This window comes from Oncorhynchus kisutch, linkage group LG10, assembly GCF_002021735.2.
Source record: "Oncorhynchus kisutch isolate 150728-3 linkage group LG10, Okis_V2, whole genome shotgun sequence".
In the NCBI taxonomy this organism is placed as follows: Eukaryota; Metazoa; Chordata; class Actinopteri; order Salmoniformes; family Salmonidae; genus Oncorhynchus; species Oncorhynchus kisutch.
Window position 1 is genome coordinate 7411476 of NC_034183.2, and position 22500 is coordinate 7433975.

The following is a 22500-nucleotide window of genomic DNA, read 5'->3' on the forward strand; positions in this document are numbered from 1 at the left end:
TTTTATTTAACTAGGCAAGTCAGTTAAGAACAAATTCTTATTTACAATGACAGTTTACTGGGGAAGAGTGGATTAATTCCCCTGTTCAGGAGCAGAATGACAGATTTTGACAGCTCTGGGATTTGATCTAGCAGCCTTTCAGTTACTGGCTCTAACCACTAGGCTACCTGCCACCCCAATTAGGCTAGGGATATTATTAAATTAGGGTTAGGATTATGATTAAATTAGGGTTAGGATTATGATTAAATTAAGGTTAGGATTATGATTAAATTAGGGTTAGGATTATGATTAAATAAGGGTCAGGTTTAGGATTAGGATTAGGGTTAGTAAAGTGAGTAAAGTGTAATCAGAATTAATTCAAATTCCCTCTCTTCTTCCCTCTCCCTCTATTCCTTCTCTTCCCTCTCCCTCTATTCCTTCTCTTCCCTCTCCCTCTATTCCTTCTCTTCTTCCCTCTCCCTCTCTTCCCTCTCTTCTTCCCTCTCCCTCTCCTCATCTCCTGTGTTAGTTGTTTGGCGTTGGGTCTGTTGCTCAGACGGTCCTGAGTCGTAATGCCATGGGGGAGACTCTCACCATCCATATAGGCTTCTCTGTAGGACTGATGATGGCAGTGTACGTGGCCGGAGGAGTGTCAGGTAATTATCATATCACACTATAATAACCACACTACAATTGAGTGTAAGGTAATTATCATATCACAATATAACAATCATACTACAATTGAGTTGGTTTAAAATATACTTAAAAAAAAAAAGAAGCCTGTTCTGAAGCAACGTTGCCTTGTTAATGTGACAAACTCTCTCTGCCGGTTTGCCAGAGTTTAATGCTGCAGTAAAGCTGTATCAAAGATGTCTACCTCCCAGTGAAATTATCAGCCAACCTAATACATGGCTGAATGAGGTACAGACAAAAACAGAAAAAGATTCACAATGCATTTGTACTATTATGTAATGAATGGTGTTTTGTTATTAATTGGAGTTTGCAAAGATCAATACCTATTCAAATTAGATATTGGAATTCAGTTCAATCAATGAGGGATGCCATCTCAATTAAACCAATAGTTTTTTTTAAAGTTCCTGGAACCTACTGCACACACACACACACACACACACACACACACACACACACACACACACACACACACACACACACACACACACACACACACACACACACACACACACACACACACACAGGAGGCTTACTGAAGTGAAACGTTAAGACATTTTAATTGTTTGATGATAACATTCCTTTAGAGTCATTTAGTTCATGTGACAACATTAAACACCCCCACTGCTGCACCCTGTCAACAGTCATGTTGTCACCTCACGTTCTACACCAATGCAGAACGTGCCAGCTCCTGTTCACAGTTAATACATCTGAACTAGCGATTGATTTCTCACCCATTGCCCTGTTGTGTTCCAGCCCCCATCCAGGCCATTCATAACCTCGGGCAGTAAATGTCCTACAAACTCCATTGATCTAAGGCAGTGGCCTCTCTATGACAGAGACCTATCTCGGCTGATTGTGAATACAACACGTAGTGACACAGAGAGGGATTGAAAACGGGATAAATTGCCCACAACAACAGTAACATCATGCAGGTTTAAGATCACGCTCATGCATTTGAAATATTGTGAAAAGAGACAGGGAGTATAGCTGGTCTTAATATATGTCACTTAGCAGTAATTTTAGCCGCTGGAATTACGTTAAAGTGAGAGCATGTATCTGTAATATGTCTCTTCATCTAATAGTGTAGACGGCTGTCTTTCCAACCTCCCCACCCTCTCTCCTCTTTCACTGGCTCATTCTCAATTCATCTTTGCGTCATTTCTCCCATCCTTTCTCCTCGCTTCCTTCTCAAAGAAGATCTGAGGGGGAAGAACCTTTTGACCTTCTTCAATATGGTTGAGAAGGAGGCAAGGAGATAGGATGGGGAGGAATCACAGGAAGAATCATTGAGATAGAGCCATCACCTGGCTCTCTCTTCTCTCCCAGGAGCCCATGTGAACCCTGCTGTCTCCTTGGCCATGGTGATCCTGGGAAAACTCAAGTTCTATAAATTCCCTGTCTATGTCATCGCTCAGTTCCTTGGTGCTTTCTCTGGAGCTGCTGCAGTGTTTGGGCTGTATTATGGTGAGTAGTGTGGCCATGTCTGCATTCTGTTACGGACATCGAAAGTAAATAACAGGAGTTGGACAGTAGAATAAGCCAATAAAAAAAAAGGGAATGTCTGCTCACTGTTTTGCTGCTCCCAAATGCGATTATTTAATAAAAGCTTACTGTGATACAACAAACAATACGTTGCTGCATTCTGCGATCACCACGGTGATCTGTTGCTGCATTCTGCGATCACCACGGTGATCTGTTGCTGCATTCTGCGATCACCACGGTGATCTGTTGCTGCATTCTGCGATCACCACGGGGATCTGTTGCTGCATTCTGCGATCACCACGGGGATCTGTTGCTGCATTCTGCGATCACCACGGGGATCTGTTGCTGCATTCTGCGATCACCACGGTGATCTGTTGCTGCATTCTGCGATCACCACGGGGATCTGTTGCTGCATTCTGCGATCACCACGGTGATCTGTTGCTGCATTCTGCGATCACCACGGTGATCTGTTGCTGCATTCTGCGATCACCACGGGGATCTGTTGCTGCATTCTGCGATCACCACGGTGATCTGTTGCTGCATTCTGCGATCACCACGGTGATCTGTTGCTGCATTCTGCGATCACCACGGTGATCTGTTTCTGCAGAGTTGTTGATGGACCATGGAACTGTTCCAACAGATTGCACATGTTTAAAAGCCTTGGGGCGAATTGTAACAAATCAGGTCAACTGGCTTAACTCATATTCCCTGGCAAACAAACACATTTTACATGTTTGTTATGAACAACCAATGTTATGAACTGCTGTTATGAACTTCTGTTATGAACTGCTGTTATGAACTTCTGTTATGAACTTCTGTTATGAACTGCTGTTATGAACTGCTGTTATGAACTGCTGTTATGAACTGCTGTTATGAACTGTTGTCATGTGATCTGGATGTAAAGAAGCTGTCGCTATCCCGCTTTCTAACCTAGGTGCAAAAGAAGATCGACTTGTGAAGCAAACGTCCATCGTCTTATCAATGTGTGCTGTTTATCTTTTCATCTTCTGTATGGCTAAGTATTGTTTTCTAACTGTGACATTGTCATCCATGTAGATGCGTTCATGGACTTCACCAATGGGATTTTATCAGTGACTGGTATTAATGCCACCGGTCACATCTTTGCCTCTTACCCTGCCAGGTCCCTAACCATCCTCGGAGGCATCATAGACCAGGTAAGTGTGTGTGTGTGTGTGTATGTATGTTGCATCCTACTGTGCCAGGTCTCTGACCATCGTAGATGGCCTCATAGATCAGGTGAGACGAGGTCAAGGGTCACGATGAGAGAGTCCTCGGGGGGAGAGAGACCAAGGGGGAGAGAGACCGGGGGGGGGGGGGGGGAGAAACCGGGAAGAGGGTGGACCGGGGGAGAGGGAGACCAGAGGGAGAGACCAGTATCATGTTCATTAAGCACCACACAGATGAAAATGCTCTGAGTGACTACCTACCTACCACCTACACATTTTTTGTTTTTTGTTGCAAAAAAATGTCCGTTGCGTGCCTTAATGAACACCACCTAGGCAAACCAGGCGAGACGAAATCAAGGGGTTGAGAGGAGAGACGACCCCTCTGGTACTCCAGTCTGCTCTAGTTACCAGTAGTTACACAATGTTTTATCAGTTAGCCATTAAACCTTTACATCCCCTGTTCTCTGGGACATGTTGCTAATGCAAATTGATTGTCCCACTTTCCTACACATCACATCCCCTCGTTAGCAGGGTTTTGGGGCCAATGACCCTCGTTCTGATGTTCACACTTACCTACTTAAAACCCTTTAACATCAACACAGACACAACACTGTAACAGTCACAATGGTGTTATAAGCCTGTCTTAGACAGTCAGTCATGATGATGTTGTATCCTGTCTTAGACAGTCAGTCATGATGATGTTGTATCCTGTCTTAGACAGTCAGTCATGATGATGTTGTATCCTGTCTTAGACAGTCAGTCATGATGATGTTGTATCCTGTCTTAGACAGTCAGTCATGATGATGTTGTATCCTGTCTTAGACAGTCAGTCATGATGATGTTGTATCCTGTCTTAGACAGTCAGTCATGATGATGTTGTATCCTGTCTTAGACAGTCAGTCATGATGATGTTGTATCCTGTCTTAGACAGTAAGTCATGATGATGTTGTATCCTGTCTTAGACAGTCAGTCATGATGATGTTGTATCCTGTCTTAGACAGTCAGTCATGATGATGTTGTATCCTGTCTTAGACAGTCAGTCATGATGATGTTGTATCCTGTCTTAGACAGTCAGTCATGACGATGTTGTATCCTGTCTTAGACAGTCAGTCATGATGATGTTGTATCCTGTCTTAGACAGTCAGTCATGATGATGTTGTATCCTGTCCTCAGAATAACATTACGTTCTCACAACAAATATAAAGAATAACATTATTCTCAAAACGAATATAAAGAATAACATTATTCTCAAAACTAATATAAAGAATAACATTACCACTGAAGAATGTTACCTAAAATGACTTTTCCCCCTAATAATAATGTAAAATGAACATCTGTACAGAAAGACTCATATGAAGGCCAAATTACAGAGGAGGAACTTCTTGATGCAATTAAAGTCTTTAAGGCTGGGAAAACTCCAGGATTCGAGTTATATCAAACTTTTTTTTATGTACTCAAAGATCCACTATTAGCGTGTTTTAATTAACCACTCATATAAAATGGTTGATTATCAGACATTCAACATGAAGGTCTGATTTCATTATTACTGAAACAGGATCCAAGTGGTGTATATGTAAAGATCTAGTCCATTTAAAAAATTGGAGGCCCCTTACACTTCAGTGTTGTGATGCAAACATTTTTGCAAAATGCAGGGCATAGAATTAAGAAGGTATTGTCGGATATTATTCATTCTAATCAGACAGGTTGTTTACATGGACGATACATTGGAGGTAATATAAGACAAGCACTTGAAACAATAGAACACTATGAAACATCTGGGAAACCAGGCCTGGTATTCATAACTGACTTTAAAAACGCCTTTGATAAAGTAGGACTAGAATTGATATATTTGTATTTTGGAGAATCTCTTATAAAATGGGTAAAAGTTATGTATAGTAACCCTAGGTGTACAATAGTTAATAATGGCTACATCTCAGAAAGTATGGAACTGTCAAAAGGACAAAAATTGGCTATCCCATTAAACAGTACAATGAATGTCATTGTTTGTATTGCTGTCTTTTTTATTAGAATTTTTTTTAAAGGGCAAAAACAAGGTTGTCCATTGTCTCAGTATCTATTGGCTCTGGCCATCAAAATGTTAGGTATCAGAACCAACAATAATATGAAGGGGTTAAAAATCCAGGGCTTTTAAACAAAAGTGTCATTCTATGCCAGTTACTCAAGTTCTCTCTTAAGTCTGGAATCTGGATCCCTGTACTGAATGCCCAATCTCATTGAGAATCTGGACTATTTACCTCTCTGGACTTATATTACTTATGGCATCATTAAAATACACACATTTTTACATTCGTCTGTAGTTTATCAATAAAAAATGGTCTGACGGTGAAGAAGACATACTTGGCGTTCATATCCCGAAATATATAAATTAACTCACTACAACAAATTTCAATAGAGAGTTAGCGAAACAATAAGCAAGATCTTGCAACCGTGGAGAGGGAAAATACCTGTATTTATGGAAAATCACACTGATTAACTCTTCAGTCATATCCCAGTTGACTTATATCCTTATGGTGCTGCCTACTCCAGACTAAACATTTTTTATTTATTTATTATATGAGCAAAAAATATTTAACTTGATTTGGAATGCCAATCAGACTAAATTAAACGTGCATGTTTATATAATGAAAATGAGTTTCCCACTAAAAGCTTCAGTCGTACAAATGTTTATATTTAAATGAGAACGGGTTCTCCAGTAGATTAGTACGAATGGCTGTGATAGGAGAAAACTGAGGATGAATCAACACCTTTGTAGTTACTCCACAATAATAACCTAAATGACAGAGTTAAATGAAGGAAGCCTGGTCACAATACAAATATTCCAAAACATGCATCCTGTTTGCAACAAGGCACTAAAGTAAAACTGCTAAAAATATGGCAAAGAAATTAACTTTATGTCCTGAATACAAAGCGTTATGTTTGGTGCAAATCCAACGCAACACATCACTGAGTACCACTCTTCATATTTTCAAGCATGGTGGTGGCTGCATCATGTTATGGGTATGCTTGTCATCGTCAAGAGCTAGGGAGTTTTTTAGGATACAAATAAATGGAATAGAGCTAAGCACAGGCAAAATCTTAGAGGAAAACCTAGCTCTGTCTGCTTTCCAACATAAACTGGGAGACAAATTCAACTTTCAGCAGGACAATAACCTAAAACACAAGGCCAAAGTTGGTTACCAATACGACATTGAATGCTCCTGAGTGGCTAGTTACAGTTTTGACTTTAATCGGCTTGAAAATCTAAGGTAAGACTTGGAAATGACTGTCTAGCAATGATCAACAACTAACTTGATAGAGCTTGAAGAATTGTTTATTGTGCAAATATTGTACAATCCACATGTGCAAAGCTGATTCAAACATGTACTGACCCAGGGGTGTAAATACTTATGGAAATGAGATATTTCTCTATTTCATTTTCAATAAATTTGAAAACATTTCTAAAAACATGTTTTTACTTGGTCATTATGGGATTGGGTATTGTGTCGGTGAAAAAATAAATATATATTTAATCAATTTTGAATTCAGGCTGTAACAGAACAAAATGTGTAATAAGTCAAGGGGTATGAATACTTTCTGAAGGCACTGTATACCAGTTTAATTTGAGAACCAAAATGTTGACAGTGGCGCCATACAGGTTACAAAATAGGTGGGAAGAGATTTTTGATGTTTCGTTTTCATGGTGCATCATTTATGAACTGATACACAAAGCAACACTCAATTTAAATAATAATGTAAAATTCTTGCCACCTACAGAATGTTATGTCCTGTATATGGGGCATACAGCCATTTATTTTAATTTTGATTTATTTATCCCATCTCTGCACATTTTGCTGCAAAGAGACAGAATCATTAGATCACTTCTTTTGGTATTACCCCTATGTAGCTTGTTTCTGGTCACAGGTTTAAGAGCGGCTGACAAATCTATACATTTACCTGAAATGAACCTTACAAATAGCACTCTTTTTGAGATTTGGAAACCCATAGTCAATCAATCAACAATATAATATACAAACCGTTAGTAAAATATGAATCTTTAATATACAATCTGTAAATACTATGCGATTTTAAAGGTTCAGAATTTATGTAAAACAGCACAGTTTAAACATACATTGCCCATGGAAATCATAAGTCTGTGGTTTACGGTGAAAGGTGGGATGGACTGGGAGTAGCTTTACAGAGATAGGTGGGATGGACTGAGTAGCTTTACAGAGATAGGTGGGATGGACTGAGTAGCTTTACAGAGATAGGTGGGATGGACTGAGAGTAGCTTTACAGAGATAGGTGGGATGGACTGAGAGTAGCTTTACAGAGATAGGTGGGATGGACTGAGAGTAACTTTACAGAGATAGGTGGGATGGACTGAGTAGCTTTATAGAGATAGGTGGGATGGACTGAGTAGCTTTACAGAGATAGGTGGGATGGACTGAGAGTAGCTTTACAGAGATGGGTGGGATGGACTGAGAGCAGCTTTACAGAGATGGGTGGGATGGACTGAGAGCAGCTTTACAGAGATGTGTGGGCCATGATCTGTAGTAGTTAGGACCAAAAAAATACTATACAGTGCAAACGGAAAGTTTTCAGAACCTTTGACTTTTTCCATATTTTGTTGCGTTACAGCCTTATTCTAAAATGTTTTTTAGAAATGTTAAGGCCCCCAAGATCACAGTGGCCTCCATTATTCTTAAATGGAGGAAGTTTGTGACCACCAAGACTCTTCCAAGAGCTGGCCACCCAACCAAACTGAGCAATCGGGGCGGAAGGGCCTTGGTCAGGGAGGTGACCAAGAACCCTCTGGTCACTCTGACAGAGCACCAGAGTTCCTCTGTGGAGATGGCAGAACCTTCCAGAAGGACAACCATCTCTGCAGCACTCCACCAATCAGGCCTTTATGGTAGAGTGGCCAGACGGAAGCCACTCCTCACTAAAAGGCACATGACAGCCCGCTTGGAGTTTGCCAAAATGGCACCTAAAGGACTCTCAGAATATGAGAAACAAGATTATCTGATCTGATGTAACCAAGATTGAACTCTTTGGCTTGAATGCCAAGCTTCACGTCTGGAGAAAACCTGGCACCATCCCTACGGTGAAGCATGGTGATGGCAGCAACATGCTGTGGGGATGTTTTTCAGCAGCAGGGACTGGGAGACTAGTCAGGATGGAGGGAAAGATGAATGGAGCAAAGTACAGAGAGATCCTCTGCTCCAGAGCGCTCAGGACCTCAGACTGGGGCGAAGGTTCACCTTCCAACAGGACAAGCACACAGCCAAGACAATGAAGGAGTGACTTCGGGACAAGTCTCTGAATGTCCTTGATTGACCCAGCCAGGGCCTGGACTTGAACATCTCTGGGAGAGACCTGAAAATAGCTGTGCAGCAATGCTCCCCATCCAACCTGACAGAGCTTGAGAGGATCTGCAGAGAAGAATGGGAGAAACTCCCCAAATACAGGTGTGCCAAGCTTGTAGCGTCATACCCAAGAAGACTCGAGGCTCTAATCGCTGCCAAAGGTGTTTCAACAAAGTACTGAGTAAAGAGTCTGAATACTTATGTAAATGTGATATTTTAGTTTTTAAAATATTTAATACATCTAAAAATCCGTTTTTGCTTTGTCATTATGAGGTGTGTGTAGATTGAGGAAGATTTAAAAAAAATTTTAATCAATTTTAGAATAAGCCTGTAACGTAACAAAATAGTGTTGAAAAGTCCAGGGGTCTAAATACTTAACGAATGTATTTTTAATATTCCAGCAGGATATAAAGAAAATAGTTGAAATGTTATTTTTTATATTTGTTGGGAGAACATAATGTTATTCTTCATCCAGGCTGTATCACAACCGGCCGTGATTGGGAGTCCCATAGGGCGGTGCACAATTGGCCCAGTGTCGTCCAGGTTTGGCCGAGTTAGGGTTTGGCCGAGTTAGGGTTTGGCCGAGTTAGGGTTTGGCCGAGTTAGGGTTTGGTATGTATACCGCATGTGTATCTATCCAGACGTAATGTATATCAAATAACTACATTTTGCTTTGTAACTATAAATGCAAAAAAAGTGCCGTGTTTGTCAAATTGATGTGGAGTGGTCATGTAACAAAACAAAGATGGGTGCCAATAATAACATTACCTTCTCACAACAAATATAAAGAATAACATTATTATATTTATATATATTTAAATGTTTACATTTTTCTATAACTAGGCAAGTCAGTTAATTAAAAAATATTATTTACAATGACGGCCTACCCTGGCCAAACCCTAACTCGGCCAAACCCTAACTCGGCCAAACCCTAACTCGGCCAAACCCTAACTCGGCCAAACCCTAACTCGGCCAAACCCTAACTCGGCCAAACCCTAACTCGGCCAAACCTGGACGACACTGGGCCAATTGTGCACCGCCCTATGGGACTCCCAATCACGGCCGGTTGTGATACAGCCTGGATGAAGAATAACATTATGTTCTCCCAACAAATATAAAAAATAACATTTCAACTATTTTCTTTATATCCTGCTGGAATATTAAAAATAAATGAAACATTACTGAATGTCCTTTTATTTAAATGATCAACCACGGTCCATTTCCTTCCTGAATTGACTGAGTTGAAATGTAATTGACCCAATGCTGTTGTCAACAATAAAATACTTTTTAAAATCATCTTACCACAGAGATTTTAAACCCAGAGGCGCAACATTGAGCATTTTCCGAAACAGACCAGACCGGGGTTTTAGAAGTCAATGAGAGAAGTGAAAAGCTCTTCCTTAATCATCCTTTTTTTTTTCAAAATCTAAAGGAACAACCAAGATTCAAGCCAATGTCTTCAGTAGTTGAGCATGTTATTACTACAACCTCGTGAGTGACATTATTTTCTTCAAAACAAATTCATATCGAAGAAGTGCCTTTTCATTTGACAGCCTTCACATGTACAGTTCATCGTGAGATGACCGTTTGCCTCGATCACGTGTTTCTACACATGAGTTTAGCTAGCCAATATTGCCATGACATCTCCGACAAGCGTGAACAGGGATTCTGCCCATCTTCATACTGTATTCTTTGATTGTACTCTCCAGGAAGCGTGAACAGGGATTCTGCCCATCTTCATACTGTATTCTTTGTACTCTCCAGGCAGTGGGAACAGGGATTCTGCCCATCTTCATACTGTATTATTTATACTCTCCAGGCAACGTGAACAGGGATTCTGCCCATCTTCATACTGTATTCTTTGTACTCTCCAGGCAGTGGGAACAGGGATTCTGCCCATCTTCATACTGTATTCTTTGATTGTACTCTCCAGGCAACGTGAACAGGGATTCTGCCCATCTTCATACTGTATTCTTTGTACTCTCCAGGCAGCGGGAACAGGGATTCTGCCCATCTTCATACTGTATTCTTTGTACTCTCCAGGCAGTGAGAACAGGGATTCTGCCCATCTTCATACTGTATTCTTTGTACTCTCCAGGCAGCGGGAACAGGCATGCTGGTGTTGTGTATCCTGGCCATCAGCGATGGGAAGAACATCGGCGCCCCTAGAGGCATGGAGCCACTGTGCATCGGCCTGATCATCATGGCTATCGGAGTGTCCATGGGGCTGAACTGTGGGTACCCCCTCAACCCTGCCAGGGACCTGGGGCCACGACTCTTTACTGCTGTAGCAGGCTGGGGTTGGGAGGTGTTCAGGTAACTCATAATATAATACTGTATAATATAATATATGCGGCTAAGATTAGAGGTAAGTACCACCTCAACCCTGCCAGACATCCGGGTCACGGCAATCCACTGCAGTAGCAGACTGGGGAGTCTTCAGGTAGCTCATATAGAAGGGTTCAGGTAACTCATATAGAAATGTTCAGGTAACTCATATAGAAGTGTTCAGGTAACTCATACAGAAGGGTTCAGGTAACTCATATAGAAGGGTTCAGGTAACTCATATAGAAGTGTTCAGGTAACTCATATAGAAGGGTTCAGGTAACTCATACAGAAGGGTTCAGGTAACTCATATAGAAGGGTTCAGGTAACTCATATAGAAGGGTTCAGGTAACTCATATAGAAGGGTTCAGGTAACTCATATAGAAGGGTTCAGGTAACTCATATAGAAGGGTTCGGGTAACTCATATTGAAGGGTTTGGGTAACTCATATAGAAGTGTTCAGGTAACTCATATAGAAGTGTTCAGGTAACTCATATTGAAGGGTTCAGGTAACTCATATTGAAGGGTTCAGGTAACTCATGTCGATCAAAGACCAGACCAGTGTTTCACAAACTTCTAGTTCCACTTCCTGGATCTATTCCAAAAAGGTAGCTTGATTATTAGTTGACCGTTTTAGTCAAATCGTCCATTGATTGTCTGGTATTGATAGGTGAAAAAAATAACCGTGTGTTGATTGGTGTTATATAACCTCACATGCATAGCAACACATCACATGCAGTCAATGTTAGCTAATTATCTGTTGTCATGCTCTGTGCTAACCCCGTTGGGTTGCCTACTATTGAATTGTACTTGGATTGCTTTAATTGAACTTTCAAAAGCATTGGAGCTTGGAAAGTAGACTGAGATTTCAATTATAATGGTGCTGTAAAAAACAAACCGTTGTCCTTTTGGATAATTCTGTGACGGCTGCATTTAGACGCACTTATAGTGCATTTAGACGCACTTATAGTGCATTTAGACGCACTTATAGTGCATTTAGACGCACTTATAGTGCATTTAGACGCACTTATAGTGCATTTAGACGCACTTATAGTGCAGTTAGACGCACTTATAGTGCATTTAGACCCTTTAACTTTTTCCACATTTTATGACGTTACAGCCTTATTCTAAAATGGATTAAAACATCATCTTTTTTTACCCTCAATCTCCGCACAATACCCCATAATGACATCACAATACCCCATAATGACATCACAATACCCCATAATGACATCACAATACCCCATAATATCACAATACCCCATAATGACATCACAATACCCCATAATGACAAAGCGAAAACAGGTTTTTAGAAATGTTTGCAAATGTATTACAAATAAACAGAAATGCCTTATTTACATACGTAAGTATTCAGACCCTTTGCTATGAGACTCAAAATGGAGCTCTGGTGCATCCCGTTGTCATTGATCATCCGTTAGACGTTTCTACAAGTTGATCGAGGTCCACCTGTGGTAAATTAAATTGATTGGACATGATTTGGAAAGGCACACACCTGTCTATGTAAGGTCTCACAGTTGTCAGAGCAAAAACCAAGCCGTGAGGTCGAAGGAATTTTCCATAGAGCGCCAAGACAGGATTGTGTCGAGGCACAGATCTGGGGAAAGGTTGCAAAACATTTCTGCAGCATTGAAGGTCAACAAACAACACAGTGGCCTCCATCGTTCTTAAATTAAGGATCGGACCCTTTTTTTTAATTTCCACCTAAAATTACATACCCAAAACTAACTGTCTGTAGCTCAGGACCTGAAATAAGGACATATTTCCATATATTCTTGATACTATTTTAAAAAAAATATATATATATATATATATATATATTTTACCTTTATTTAACCAGGCAAGTCAGTTAAGAACAAATTCTATTTTTTCAATGACGGCCTAGGAACAGTGGGTTAACTGCCTGTTCAGGGGCAGAACGACAGATTTGTACCTTGTCAGCTCGGGGGTTTGAACTTGCAACCTTCTGGTTACTAGTCCAATGCTCTAACCACTAGGCTACCCTGCCACCTCTACACTCTAACCACTAGGCTACCCTGCCGCCCCCGAGTGAGGGAACACTATGAAATTTATGGAAATGTGAAATTAATATAGGAGAATATAACACATTAGATCTGGTAAAAGATAATACTAACAAAAAAAACATGAGTTTATATATATATATTTCCCTTCATCTTTGAAATGCAAGAGAAAAGCCATACATTCAGATAGGAGTCTAAGTGTAATTTAGATTTTGGCCAACAGATGGCAGCAGGGTGTGTGCAAAGTTTCAGACTGATCCAGTAAATAAATACATCACTGCACAGTATTTTGTGTCAAGTCTGCCAGGAGTTTGCCCAAATGTGCCGAATTGGTCAATTGATACATTTTCAAGTATATACAGTTGAAGTCGGAAGTTTACATACACTTAGGTTGGAATCATTAAAACTCGTTTTTCAACCACTCCACAAATTTCTTGTTAACAAACTATAATTTTGGCAAGTCGGTTAGGACATCTACTTTGTGCATGACACGTCATTTTTCCACAGACAGATTATTTCACTTATAATTCACTGTCTCACAATTCCAGTGGGTCAGAAGTTTACATACACTAAGTTGACTGTGCCTTTAAACAGCTTGGAAATTCCAGAAAATGGCTTTAGAAGCTTCTGATAGGCTAATTGACATCATTTGAGTCAATTGGAGGTGTACCTGTGGATGTATTTCAAGGCCTACCTTCAAACTCAGTGCCTCTTTGCTTGACATCATGGGAAAATCTAAAGAAATCAGCTAAGACCTCAGAAAAACATTGTAGACCTCCACAAGTCTGTTTTATCCTTCAAAACGCCTGAAGGAACCACGTTCATCTGTACAAACAATAGTACGCAAGTATAAACACCATGGGACCACGCAGCCGTCATACCGCTCAGGAAGGAGACGTGTTCTGTCTCCTAGAGATGAACGTACTTTGGTGAGAAAGTGCAAATCAATCCCAGAACAACAGCAAAGGACCTTGTGAAGATGCTGGAGGAAACGGGTACAAAAGTATCTATATCCACAGTAAAACAAGTCCTATATCGACATAACCTGAAAGGCCTCTCAGCAAGGAAGAACCCACTTTTTTATTTTATTTTTTTATTTTACCTTTATTTAACCAGGCAAGTCAGTTAAGAACACATTCTTATTTTCAATGACGGCCTGGGAACAGTGGGTTAACTGCCTGTTCAGGGGCAGAACGACAGATTTGTACCTTGTCAGCTCGGGGGTTTGAACTCGCAACCTTCCGGTTACTAGTCCAACGCTCTAACCACTAGGCTACGCTGCCGCTCCAAAACCACCATAAAAAAGCCAGACTACGGTTTCCAACTGCACATGGGGACAAAGATCATACTTTTTGGAGAAATGTCCTCTGGTCTGATGAAACAAAAATATAACCGTTTGGCCATAATGACCATCGTTATGTTTGGAGGAAAAAGGGGAACGCTTGCAAGCCGAAGAACACCATCCCAACCATGAAGCACGGGGGTGGCAGCATCATGTTGTGGGGGTGCTTTCCTGCAGGAGGGACTGGTGCACTTCATAAAATAGATGGCATCATGAGGCAGGAAAATTATGTGGATATATTGAAGCAACATCTCAAGACATCAGTCAGAAAGTTAAAGCTTGGTCGCCAATGGGTCTTCCAAATGGACAATGTCCCCAAGCATACTTCCAAAGTTGTGGCAAAATGGCTTAAGGACAAAGTCAAGGTATTGGCGTGGCCATCACAAAGCCCTGACCTCAATCCTATAGAAAATTTGTGGGCAGAACTGAAAAAGCGTGTGCGAGCAAGGAGGCCTACAAACCTGACTCAGTTACACCAGCTCTGTTAGGAGGAATGGGCCAAAATTCACCCAACTTATTGCGGGAAGCTTCTGGAAGGCAACCCGAACCATTTGACCCAAGTTAAACAATTTAAAGGCAATGATACCAGATACTAATTGAGTGTATGTAAACTTCTGACCCACGAGGAATGTGATGAAATAAATAAAAGCTGAAATAAATCACTCTCAACTATTGTTCTGACATTTCACATTCAGGAATTGTGAAAAACTAAGTTTAGATCTGTTTGGCTGAGGTGTATGTAAACTTCCAACTGTACATTCTACAGACCCCACTGAGTATAACCTACAATACTTTCCAGAGTTCCTCTGTGGAGATGGGAGAACCTTCCCAGAAGGACAACCATCTCTGCAGCACTCCACCAATCAGGCCTTTATGGTAGAGTAGCCAGATGGAAGCTACTCCTCAGTAAAAGGCACATGACAGCCTGCTTGGAGTTTGCCAAAGGCACCTAAAGGACTCCCAGACCATGAAAAACAAGATTATCTGGTCTGATGAAACCAAGATTGAACACTTTGGTCTGAATGCCAAGTGTCACACCTGGAGGAAACCTGGGATTGAGAGAAAGAAGAACAGAGCAAAGTAAAGAGAGATCCTTGATGAAAACCTGCTCCAGAGCGCTCAGGACCTCAGACTGGGGCAAAGGTTCACCTTCCAACAGGACAATGACCCTAAGCACACAGCCAAGACAACGCAGGAGTGGCTTCAGGACAAGTCTCTGAATATCCTCAAGTGGCCCAGCCAAAGCCCGGACTTGAACATGATCGGATATCTCTGGAGAGACCTGAAAATAGCTGTGCAGTGATGCTCCCCATCCAACCTGACAAAGCTTCAGAGGATTTGCTGAGAAGAATGGGAGAAACTCCCAAAATACATGTGTGCCAAGCTTGTAGCGTCATACCCAAGAAGACTCGAGGCTGTAATCACTGCCAAAGGTGCTTTAATCTATTTATGTAAATGTCATATTTCATATTTTTATTTTTAATACATTTGCAAACATGAAAGAAAATGGTTTTTGCTTTGTCACTATGGGGTGTTGTGTGTAGATTGATGAGGGGGGAAAAAACTATTTAATCAATTTTAGAATAAGGCTGTAATGTAACAAAATGTGTAAAAAGTCAAGGGGTCTGAATACTTTCCGAGTGCCCTGTACAAGGCTTAACAAAGTATTTATAAGTGTGGCCAGCATTATCCAGAAGGACAGCTGGATAATGTGTTCTTTATACCTTCATCTATTGCATGTGTTATGTGTTCTTGTAATGTGTGTGTGTGTATATATATGTGTGTGTGTGTGCCTACCTATACACAGCACTTCAGACTACTGGTGGTGGGTCCCGGTGGCGGGGCCGATGATAGGGGGCGTGGTCGGGGCTCTGGTCTACTTCCTGTTCATCGAGATGCATCACAAACAGCCTGAGAAACCCCACGAGGAGGAAGAGGAAGAGGACGAAGAGGAGGAAGAAGATCTGGAGGAGGACAGCAGTCTTAAGGACAAATATGAGATGATTACCATGAGTTAAAGAGTCAGAGAGATTCATTCACTTGTCAAGGACTTTAAAAGAAAATGTCTGTCTGTCTGGTTCAGATCAATGTTACTGTAAAGTCAATCAGGAGAGGAATGTCATGTTGGGAGCCAAATACACACACACACACACACACACACACACACACACACACACACACACACACACACACACACACACACACACACACACACACACACACACACACACACACACACACACACACACACACACACACACCAAGGACAGGCTTGCTCTCTCAGTGTGCTAAGGTGAAACCCTGTGGTAGAGGGAGTAGAAGAGTTATAGCCTGTTATTACACGTCATAGCCTTTAGTAACCAGACCGGTATGCTACGTATGAATGAACGATCAGAGTACGGTTTATAGCCTGTTATTACATGTCATAGCCTTTAGTAACCAGACTGGTGTGCTACTTATGAGCGACTGATCACAGTACAAGGCCTTTTAGCCCACTGCTGATGGGCGCTCCAATAGTCAGTCTAGATGGAGAAACTCTGTAGAACAGGTTATTGTTACTGTTTAAATAGGTAAAGATACAGAATGGTTAGTTCATAATGTGCTTATATGTAGCAATCCGCAACACTGGAAAAGTTATATTATGTATATATAATATTTCACCCCTTACGATTCCATTTGGACTACACCTCTTGTCAGGTTTATGTAAATGAGATTCCATTTGGACTACACCTCTTGTCAGGTTTATGTAAATGAGATTCCATTTGGACTACATCTCTTGTCAGGTTTATGTAAATGAGATTCCATTTGGACTACACCTCTTGTCAGGTTTATGTAAATGAGATTCCATTTGGACTACATCTCTTGTCAGGTTTATGTAAATGAGATTCCATTTGGACTACACCTCTTGTCAGGTTTATGTAAATGAGATTCCATTTGGACTACATCTCTTGTCAGGTTTATGTAAATGAGATTCCATTTGGACTACACCTCTTGTCAGGTTTATGTAAATGAGATTCCATTTGGACTACATCTCTTGTCAGGTTTATGTAAATGAGATTCCATTTGGACTACACCTCTTGTCAGGTTTATGTAAATGAGATTCCATTTGGACTACACCTCTTGTCAGGTTTATGTAAATGAGATTCCATTTGGACTACACCTCTTGTCAGGTTTATGTAAATGAGATTCCATTTGGACTACACCTCTTGTCAGGTTTATGTAAATGAGATTCCATTTGGACTACATCTCTTGTCAGGTTTATGTAAATGAGATTCCATTTGGACTACACTTCTTGTCAGTTTTATGTAAATTAGATTCCATTTGGACTACACCTCTTGTCAGTTTTATGTAAATGAGATTCCATTTGGACTACACTTCTGTCAGGTTTATGTAAATGAGATTCCATTTGGACTACACCTCTTGTCAGTTTTATGTAAATGAGATTCCATTTGGACTACACATGTCAGTTTTATGTAAATGAGATTCCATTTGCACTACACATGTCAGTTTTATGTAAATGAGATTCCATTTGGACTACACATGTCAGTTTTATGTAAATGAGATTCCATTTGGACTACACCTGTCAGTTTTATGTAAATGAGATTCCATTTGGACTACACCTGTCAGTTTTATGTAAATGAGATTCCATTTGGACTACACATGTCAGTTTTATGTAAATGAGATTCATGCAGACAATTAACCCAGACCCATTTGATGACATGTTTGTTGTTGTAGTAATGTCTGCGTTGTAATTGCAGAAGGTATAGCTTTAATGTAGGCTTTAGATTGCAATTTTGACCATACACTTCATACTCACCGAAAGAGACCACGTGCGCCACGTGCGTATCTAAAGAAACCCTGAGAAATAACAAATATAACAACTACCACTGTTACAATTCATGAATTTCATGTATGGCAGTTATACGTTTTGTTGCCATTGTATAATATTCAATTATTATGTTTGTTTATTGTTGTGCTTTTTCTGTTTTTGATTTTGTATTGTTGTCATGGAAATAGTATCCAAACTATTTCAATGTGACAAATGTATTCCTGTTTGTGTAAACAAATATTATTACTTGGATGCATAATAAAAATTAATAAAAAATGGTGTCTTGTATTTTTTAAGTAAAACTTGTTATTATGGAGCGAAATAGCCTGGTCCCAGAGCTGTTTGTGTTGTCTTGTTTGTCCTTTGGGCATTCACATGACAACAACCATAGGAGTTAAATAGATATGGAACCAGGCTTGGTCGCAAAACACTCATTGATAAAGTTTGTTGGTTGAAAACCTGTTGCATAATAACATAACTTTTATCCATTAATTTATAACCAAACAGACTCATAAAGTCTCCTGTTCTGTAATGTGACAGATTAAACCACCATGATCTAATGACTGGCTGCCTTTGTGCGAATAAATCGGATATTATCCACAATACCACCTTGACAAGTGGTAAGTAACAATTGTAATTTGTAAGCCATTGGATCATAAAAGGCTGTTATCGCTATCATACAATCAATGTCTCCATTGAATGCCTCTGTTCGTAGATTGAGTGGAATGTCTGTGTTTACAAGGATCACAAACCGAACTGCAACTGGAAGGTCCTCAGCTCCAGAGCCGATCAAGGAGAGTCCTCAAACACAACATTCCCAAGACAAAACACTTTCTCGCTGTTACAGGGCCTTTCTGTCATCCTGTGAAGATCCATCCTCTCCCTGGGGCCAGTACTGTTTTCTCTTCAGCCTCGGGGCAGTCTATGTGGTGGAAGGTAAACCCCAGAGGGTCTGAAGTGCCTGGGGAGATTATTGAAACAGCAGTGGCTGGACTGAGGACGTTGGAGACCTCTCTTTCCACATGGGCCTGGTGTACAAGGCACTACACAGGCTGGACGAGGCTCTAGTGTTCTTCCAGAGGACAGTCAAGAGTTATTCACTTTTAGAAAAAAGGGTTCCAAAAGGGTTCTTCAGCTTTCCCCAAAGGACAACCCTTTTTGGTTCCGGGTAGAACACTTTTTGGCTACATTTAGAACTCTTTTGGGTTCCATGTAGAACTCTCTATGTAAAGGGTTTTACATGGAATCCCAAAAGGGTTCTACCTGGAACCAAAAAGCCTCCTTCAAAAGGGTTGTCCTATGGGGACAGCCGAAGAACTGTTTCAGGGTCTAGATAGCATCTTTTTTTCTAAGAGTATAGGAGGTATGCAGGCTATGGATAGGTCTACGTCTGCCTATCATACAAAGTATCATGGTAGGAGGGACTTTTTGTTCATTACTTTGTTTATTGAATCTATAATATTAAACTGCCTTTGGAAAGTATTCAGACCCCTTAATTCTAAACTGCCTTCGGAAAGTATTCAGACCCCTTAATTCTAAACTGCCTTCGGAAAGTATTCAGACCCCTTAATTCTAAACTGCCTTCGGAAAGTATTCAGACCCCTTAATTCTAAACTGCCTTCGGAAAGTATTCAGACCACTTAATTCTAAACTGCCTTCGGAAACTATTCAGACCCCTTAATTCTAAACTGCCTTCGGAAACTATTCAGACCCCTTTACTTTTTCCACATTTAGTTACATAACAGCCTTATTCTAAAATTGATTACATTTTTAAAAAATCCTCAATCTACACACAATATCCTATAATGACAAAACGAAAACAGGTTTTTAGACATTTTTGCAAACGTATTAAAAATAAAAAAGAGAAAATACCTTATTTACACAAGTATTTAAATCTTTGCTATGAGAATCGAAATTGAGTTCAGGTGCATCATGTTTCCATTGATCATCCTTACGATGTTTCTACAACTTCATTGGAGGCCACCTGTGATAAAGTCAATTGATTGGACATGATTTGGAAAGACACACACCTGTCTATATAATGTCCCATAATTGACCGTTGCATGTCAAAGCAAAAACCAAACCATGAGGTGGAAGGAATTGTCCGTAGCGCTCCGAGACAGGATTGTGTCGAGGCACAGATCAGAGGAAGGGTACGCATGCAGGGTATGTATGCTGCTTTTGAATGTCCCCAAGAACACAGTGATCTCCATCATTCTTAAATGGAAGAAGTTTGGAACCACCAAGACTCTTCCTAGAGCTGATTGCCCGGCTAAACTGAGCAATTAGGGGAGAAAGGCCTTGGTCAGAGAGGTGGCCAATAACCCAATGGTCACTGACAGAGCACCAGAGTTCCTATGTGGAGATGGGAGAACATTCCAGAAGGACAATCGTCTCTGCAGCACTCCACCAATCAGGCCTTTATGGTATCGTACCCAGACAGAAGCCACTCCTCAGTAAAAGACACATGACAGCCCGCTTGGAGTTTGCCTAAAGGCACCTAAAAGACTCTCAGACCACCAGAAACAAAATTCTCTGGCCTCATGAAACCAAGATGTAACTATTTTTGGCCTGAATTGTTCATTTTTTTTGCTTTGTCATTATGGGGTATTGTGTGTAGATTGATGAGGAAAAAAAACAATTCAATTGATTTTAGAATAAGGCTGTAACGTATCAAAATGTGGAAAAGGTGAAGGGGTCTGAATACTTTCCGAATGCACATTGTGCCCATATTTCCAGGATGTCTATGTAACGGATGTGAAATGGCTAGCTAGTTAGCGGTGGTGCGCGCTAATAGCATTTCAATCGGCGACGCCACTCGCTTTGAGCCCTTGAAGTAGTGGTTCCCCTTGCTCTGCAAGGGCCGCGGCTTATGTGGAGCGATGGGTAACGATGCTTCGTGGATGACTGTTGTCTGTGAGCTGAGGGTCCCTGGTTCGCGCGCGGGTATGGGCGAGGTTCGAGTGCGGGTATGGGCGAGGTTCGAGCGCGGGTATGGGCGAGGGTATGGACGTGAAGATATACTGTTACATCGACACATGGAATAAATAAAAAAATGTGTCTGTATTGTGACCAGATTTCCCGGTCCTTTTCTTTATGCAAATAATTTTCAGTGCTTTCACTCTAGTGGTAGCATGAGACGGAGTCTACAACCCACACAAGTGGCTCAGATAGTGCAGCTCATCCAGGATGGCACATCAATGCGAGCTGCGGCAAGATGGTTTGCTGTGTCTGTCAACGTAGTGTCCAGAGCATGGAGGCGCTACCAGGAGACAGGCCAGTACATCAGGAGACGTGGAGGAGGCCGTAGGAGGGCAACAACCCAGCAGCAGGACCGCTACCTCCGCCTTTGTGCAAGGAGGAGCAGGAGGAGCACTGCCAGAGCCCTGCAAAATGACCTCCAGCCACAAATGTGCATGTGTCTGCTCAAACTGTCAGAAACAGACTCCATGAGGGTGGTATGAGGGCCCGACATCCACAGGTGGCGGTTGTGCTTACAGCCCAACACCGTGCAGGACGTTTGGCATTTGCCAGAGAACACCAAGATTGGCAAATTCGCCACTGGCGCCCTGTGCTTTTCACAGATGAAAGCAGGTTCACACTGAGCACATGTGACAGACGTGACAGTCTGGAGACGCCGTGGAGAACGTTCTGCTGCCTGCAACATCCTCCAGCATGACCGGTTTGGCGGTGGGTCAGTCATGGTGTGGGGTTGCCTTTCTTTGGGGGGCCGCACAGCCCTCCATGTGCTCACCAGAGGTAGCCTGACTGCCATTAGGTACCGAGATGAGATCCTCAGACCCCTTGTGAATTCATGTTCTGGTGCGGTTGGCCCTGGGTTCCTCCTAATTCAAGACAATGCTAGACCTCATGTGGCTGGAGTGTGTCAGCAGTTCCTGCAAGAGGAAGGCATTGATGCTATGGACTGCCCGTTCCCCAGACCTGAATCCAATTGAGCACATCTGGGACATCATGTCTCGCTTTAGTCCAGGTCTGGGAGGAGATCCCTCAGGAGACCATCCGCCACCTCATCAGGAGCATGCCCAGGCGTTGTAGGGAGTTCATACAGGCACGTGGAGGCCACACACACACTCATTTTGACTTGTTTTAAGGACATTACATCAAAGTTGGACCAGCCTGTAGTGTGGTTTTCCACTTTAATTTTGAGTGTCACTCCAAATCCAGACCTCCATGGGTTGATAAATTTGATTTCCATTGAAAATTTTTGTGTGATTTTGTTGTCAGCACATTCTACTAT

General features: G+C 41.4%; 1 protein-coding gene across 1 annotated transcript in view; it reads left to right on the plus strand.

The window, feature by feature from the left end:
- Nucleotides 1-18518, plus strand: part of aqp9a (aquaporin 9a) — a 19001-nt gene extending 483 nt beyond the window's left edge. Inside the window, exons 2-6 of the mRNA XM_031832981.1 lie at nucleotides 509-635; nucleotides 1999-2136; nucleotides 3211-3329; nucleotides 10806-11023; nucleotides 16221-18518. Coding sequence (XP_031688841.1) covers nucleotides 509-635; nucleotides 1999-2136; nucleotides 3211-3329; nucleotides 10806-11023; nucleotides 16221-16431 — 813 coding nt within the window. The 3' untranslated portion in view covers nucleotides 16432-18518. The remainder of the gene's footprint in view (nucleotides 1-508; nucleotides 636-1998; nucleotides 2137-3210; nucleotides 3330-10805; nucleotides 11024-16220) is intronic.
- Nucleotides 18519-22500: the final 3982 nt, after the last annotated feature.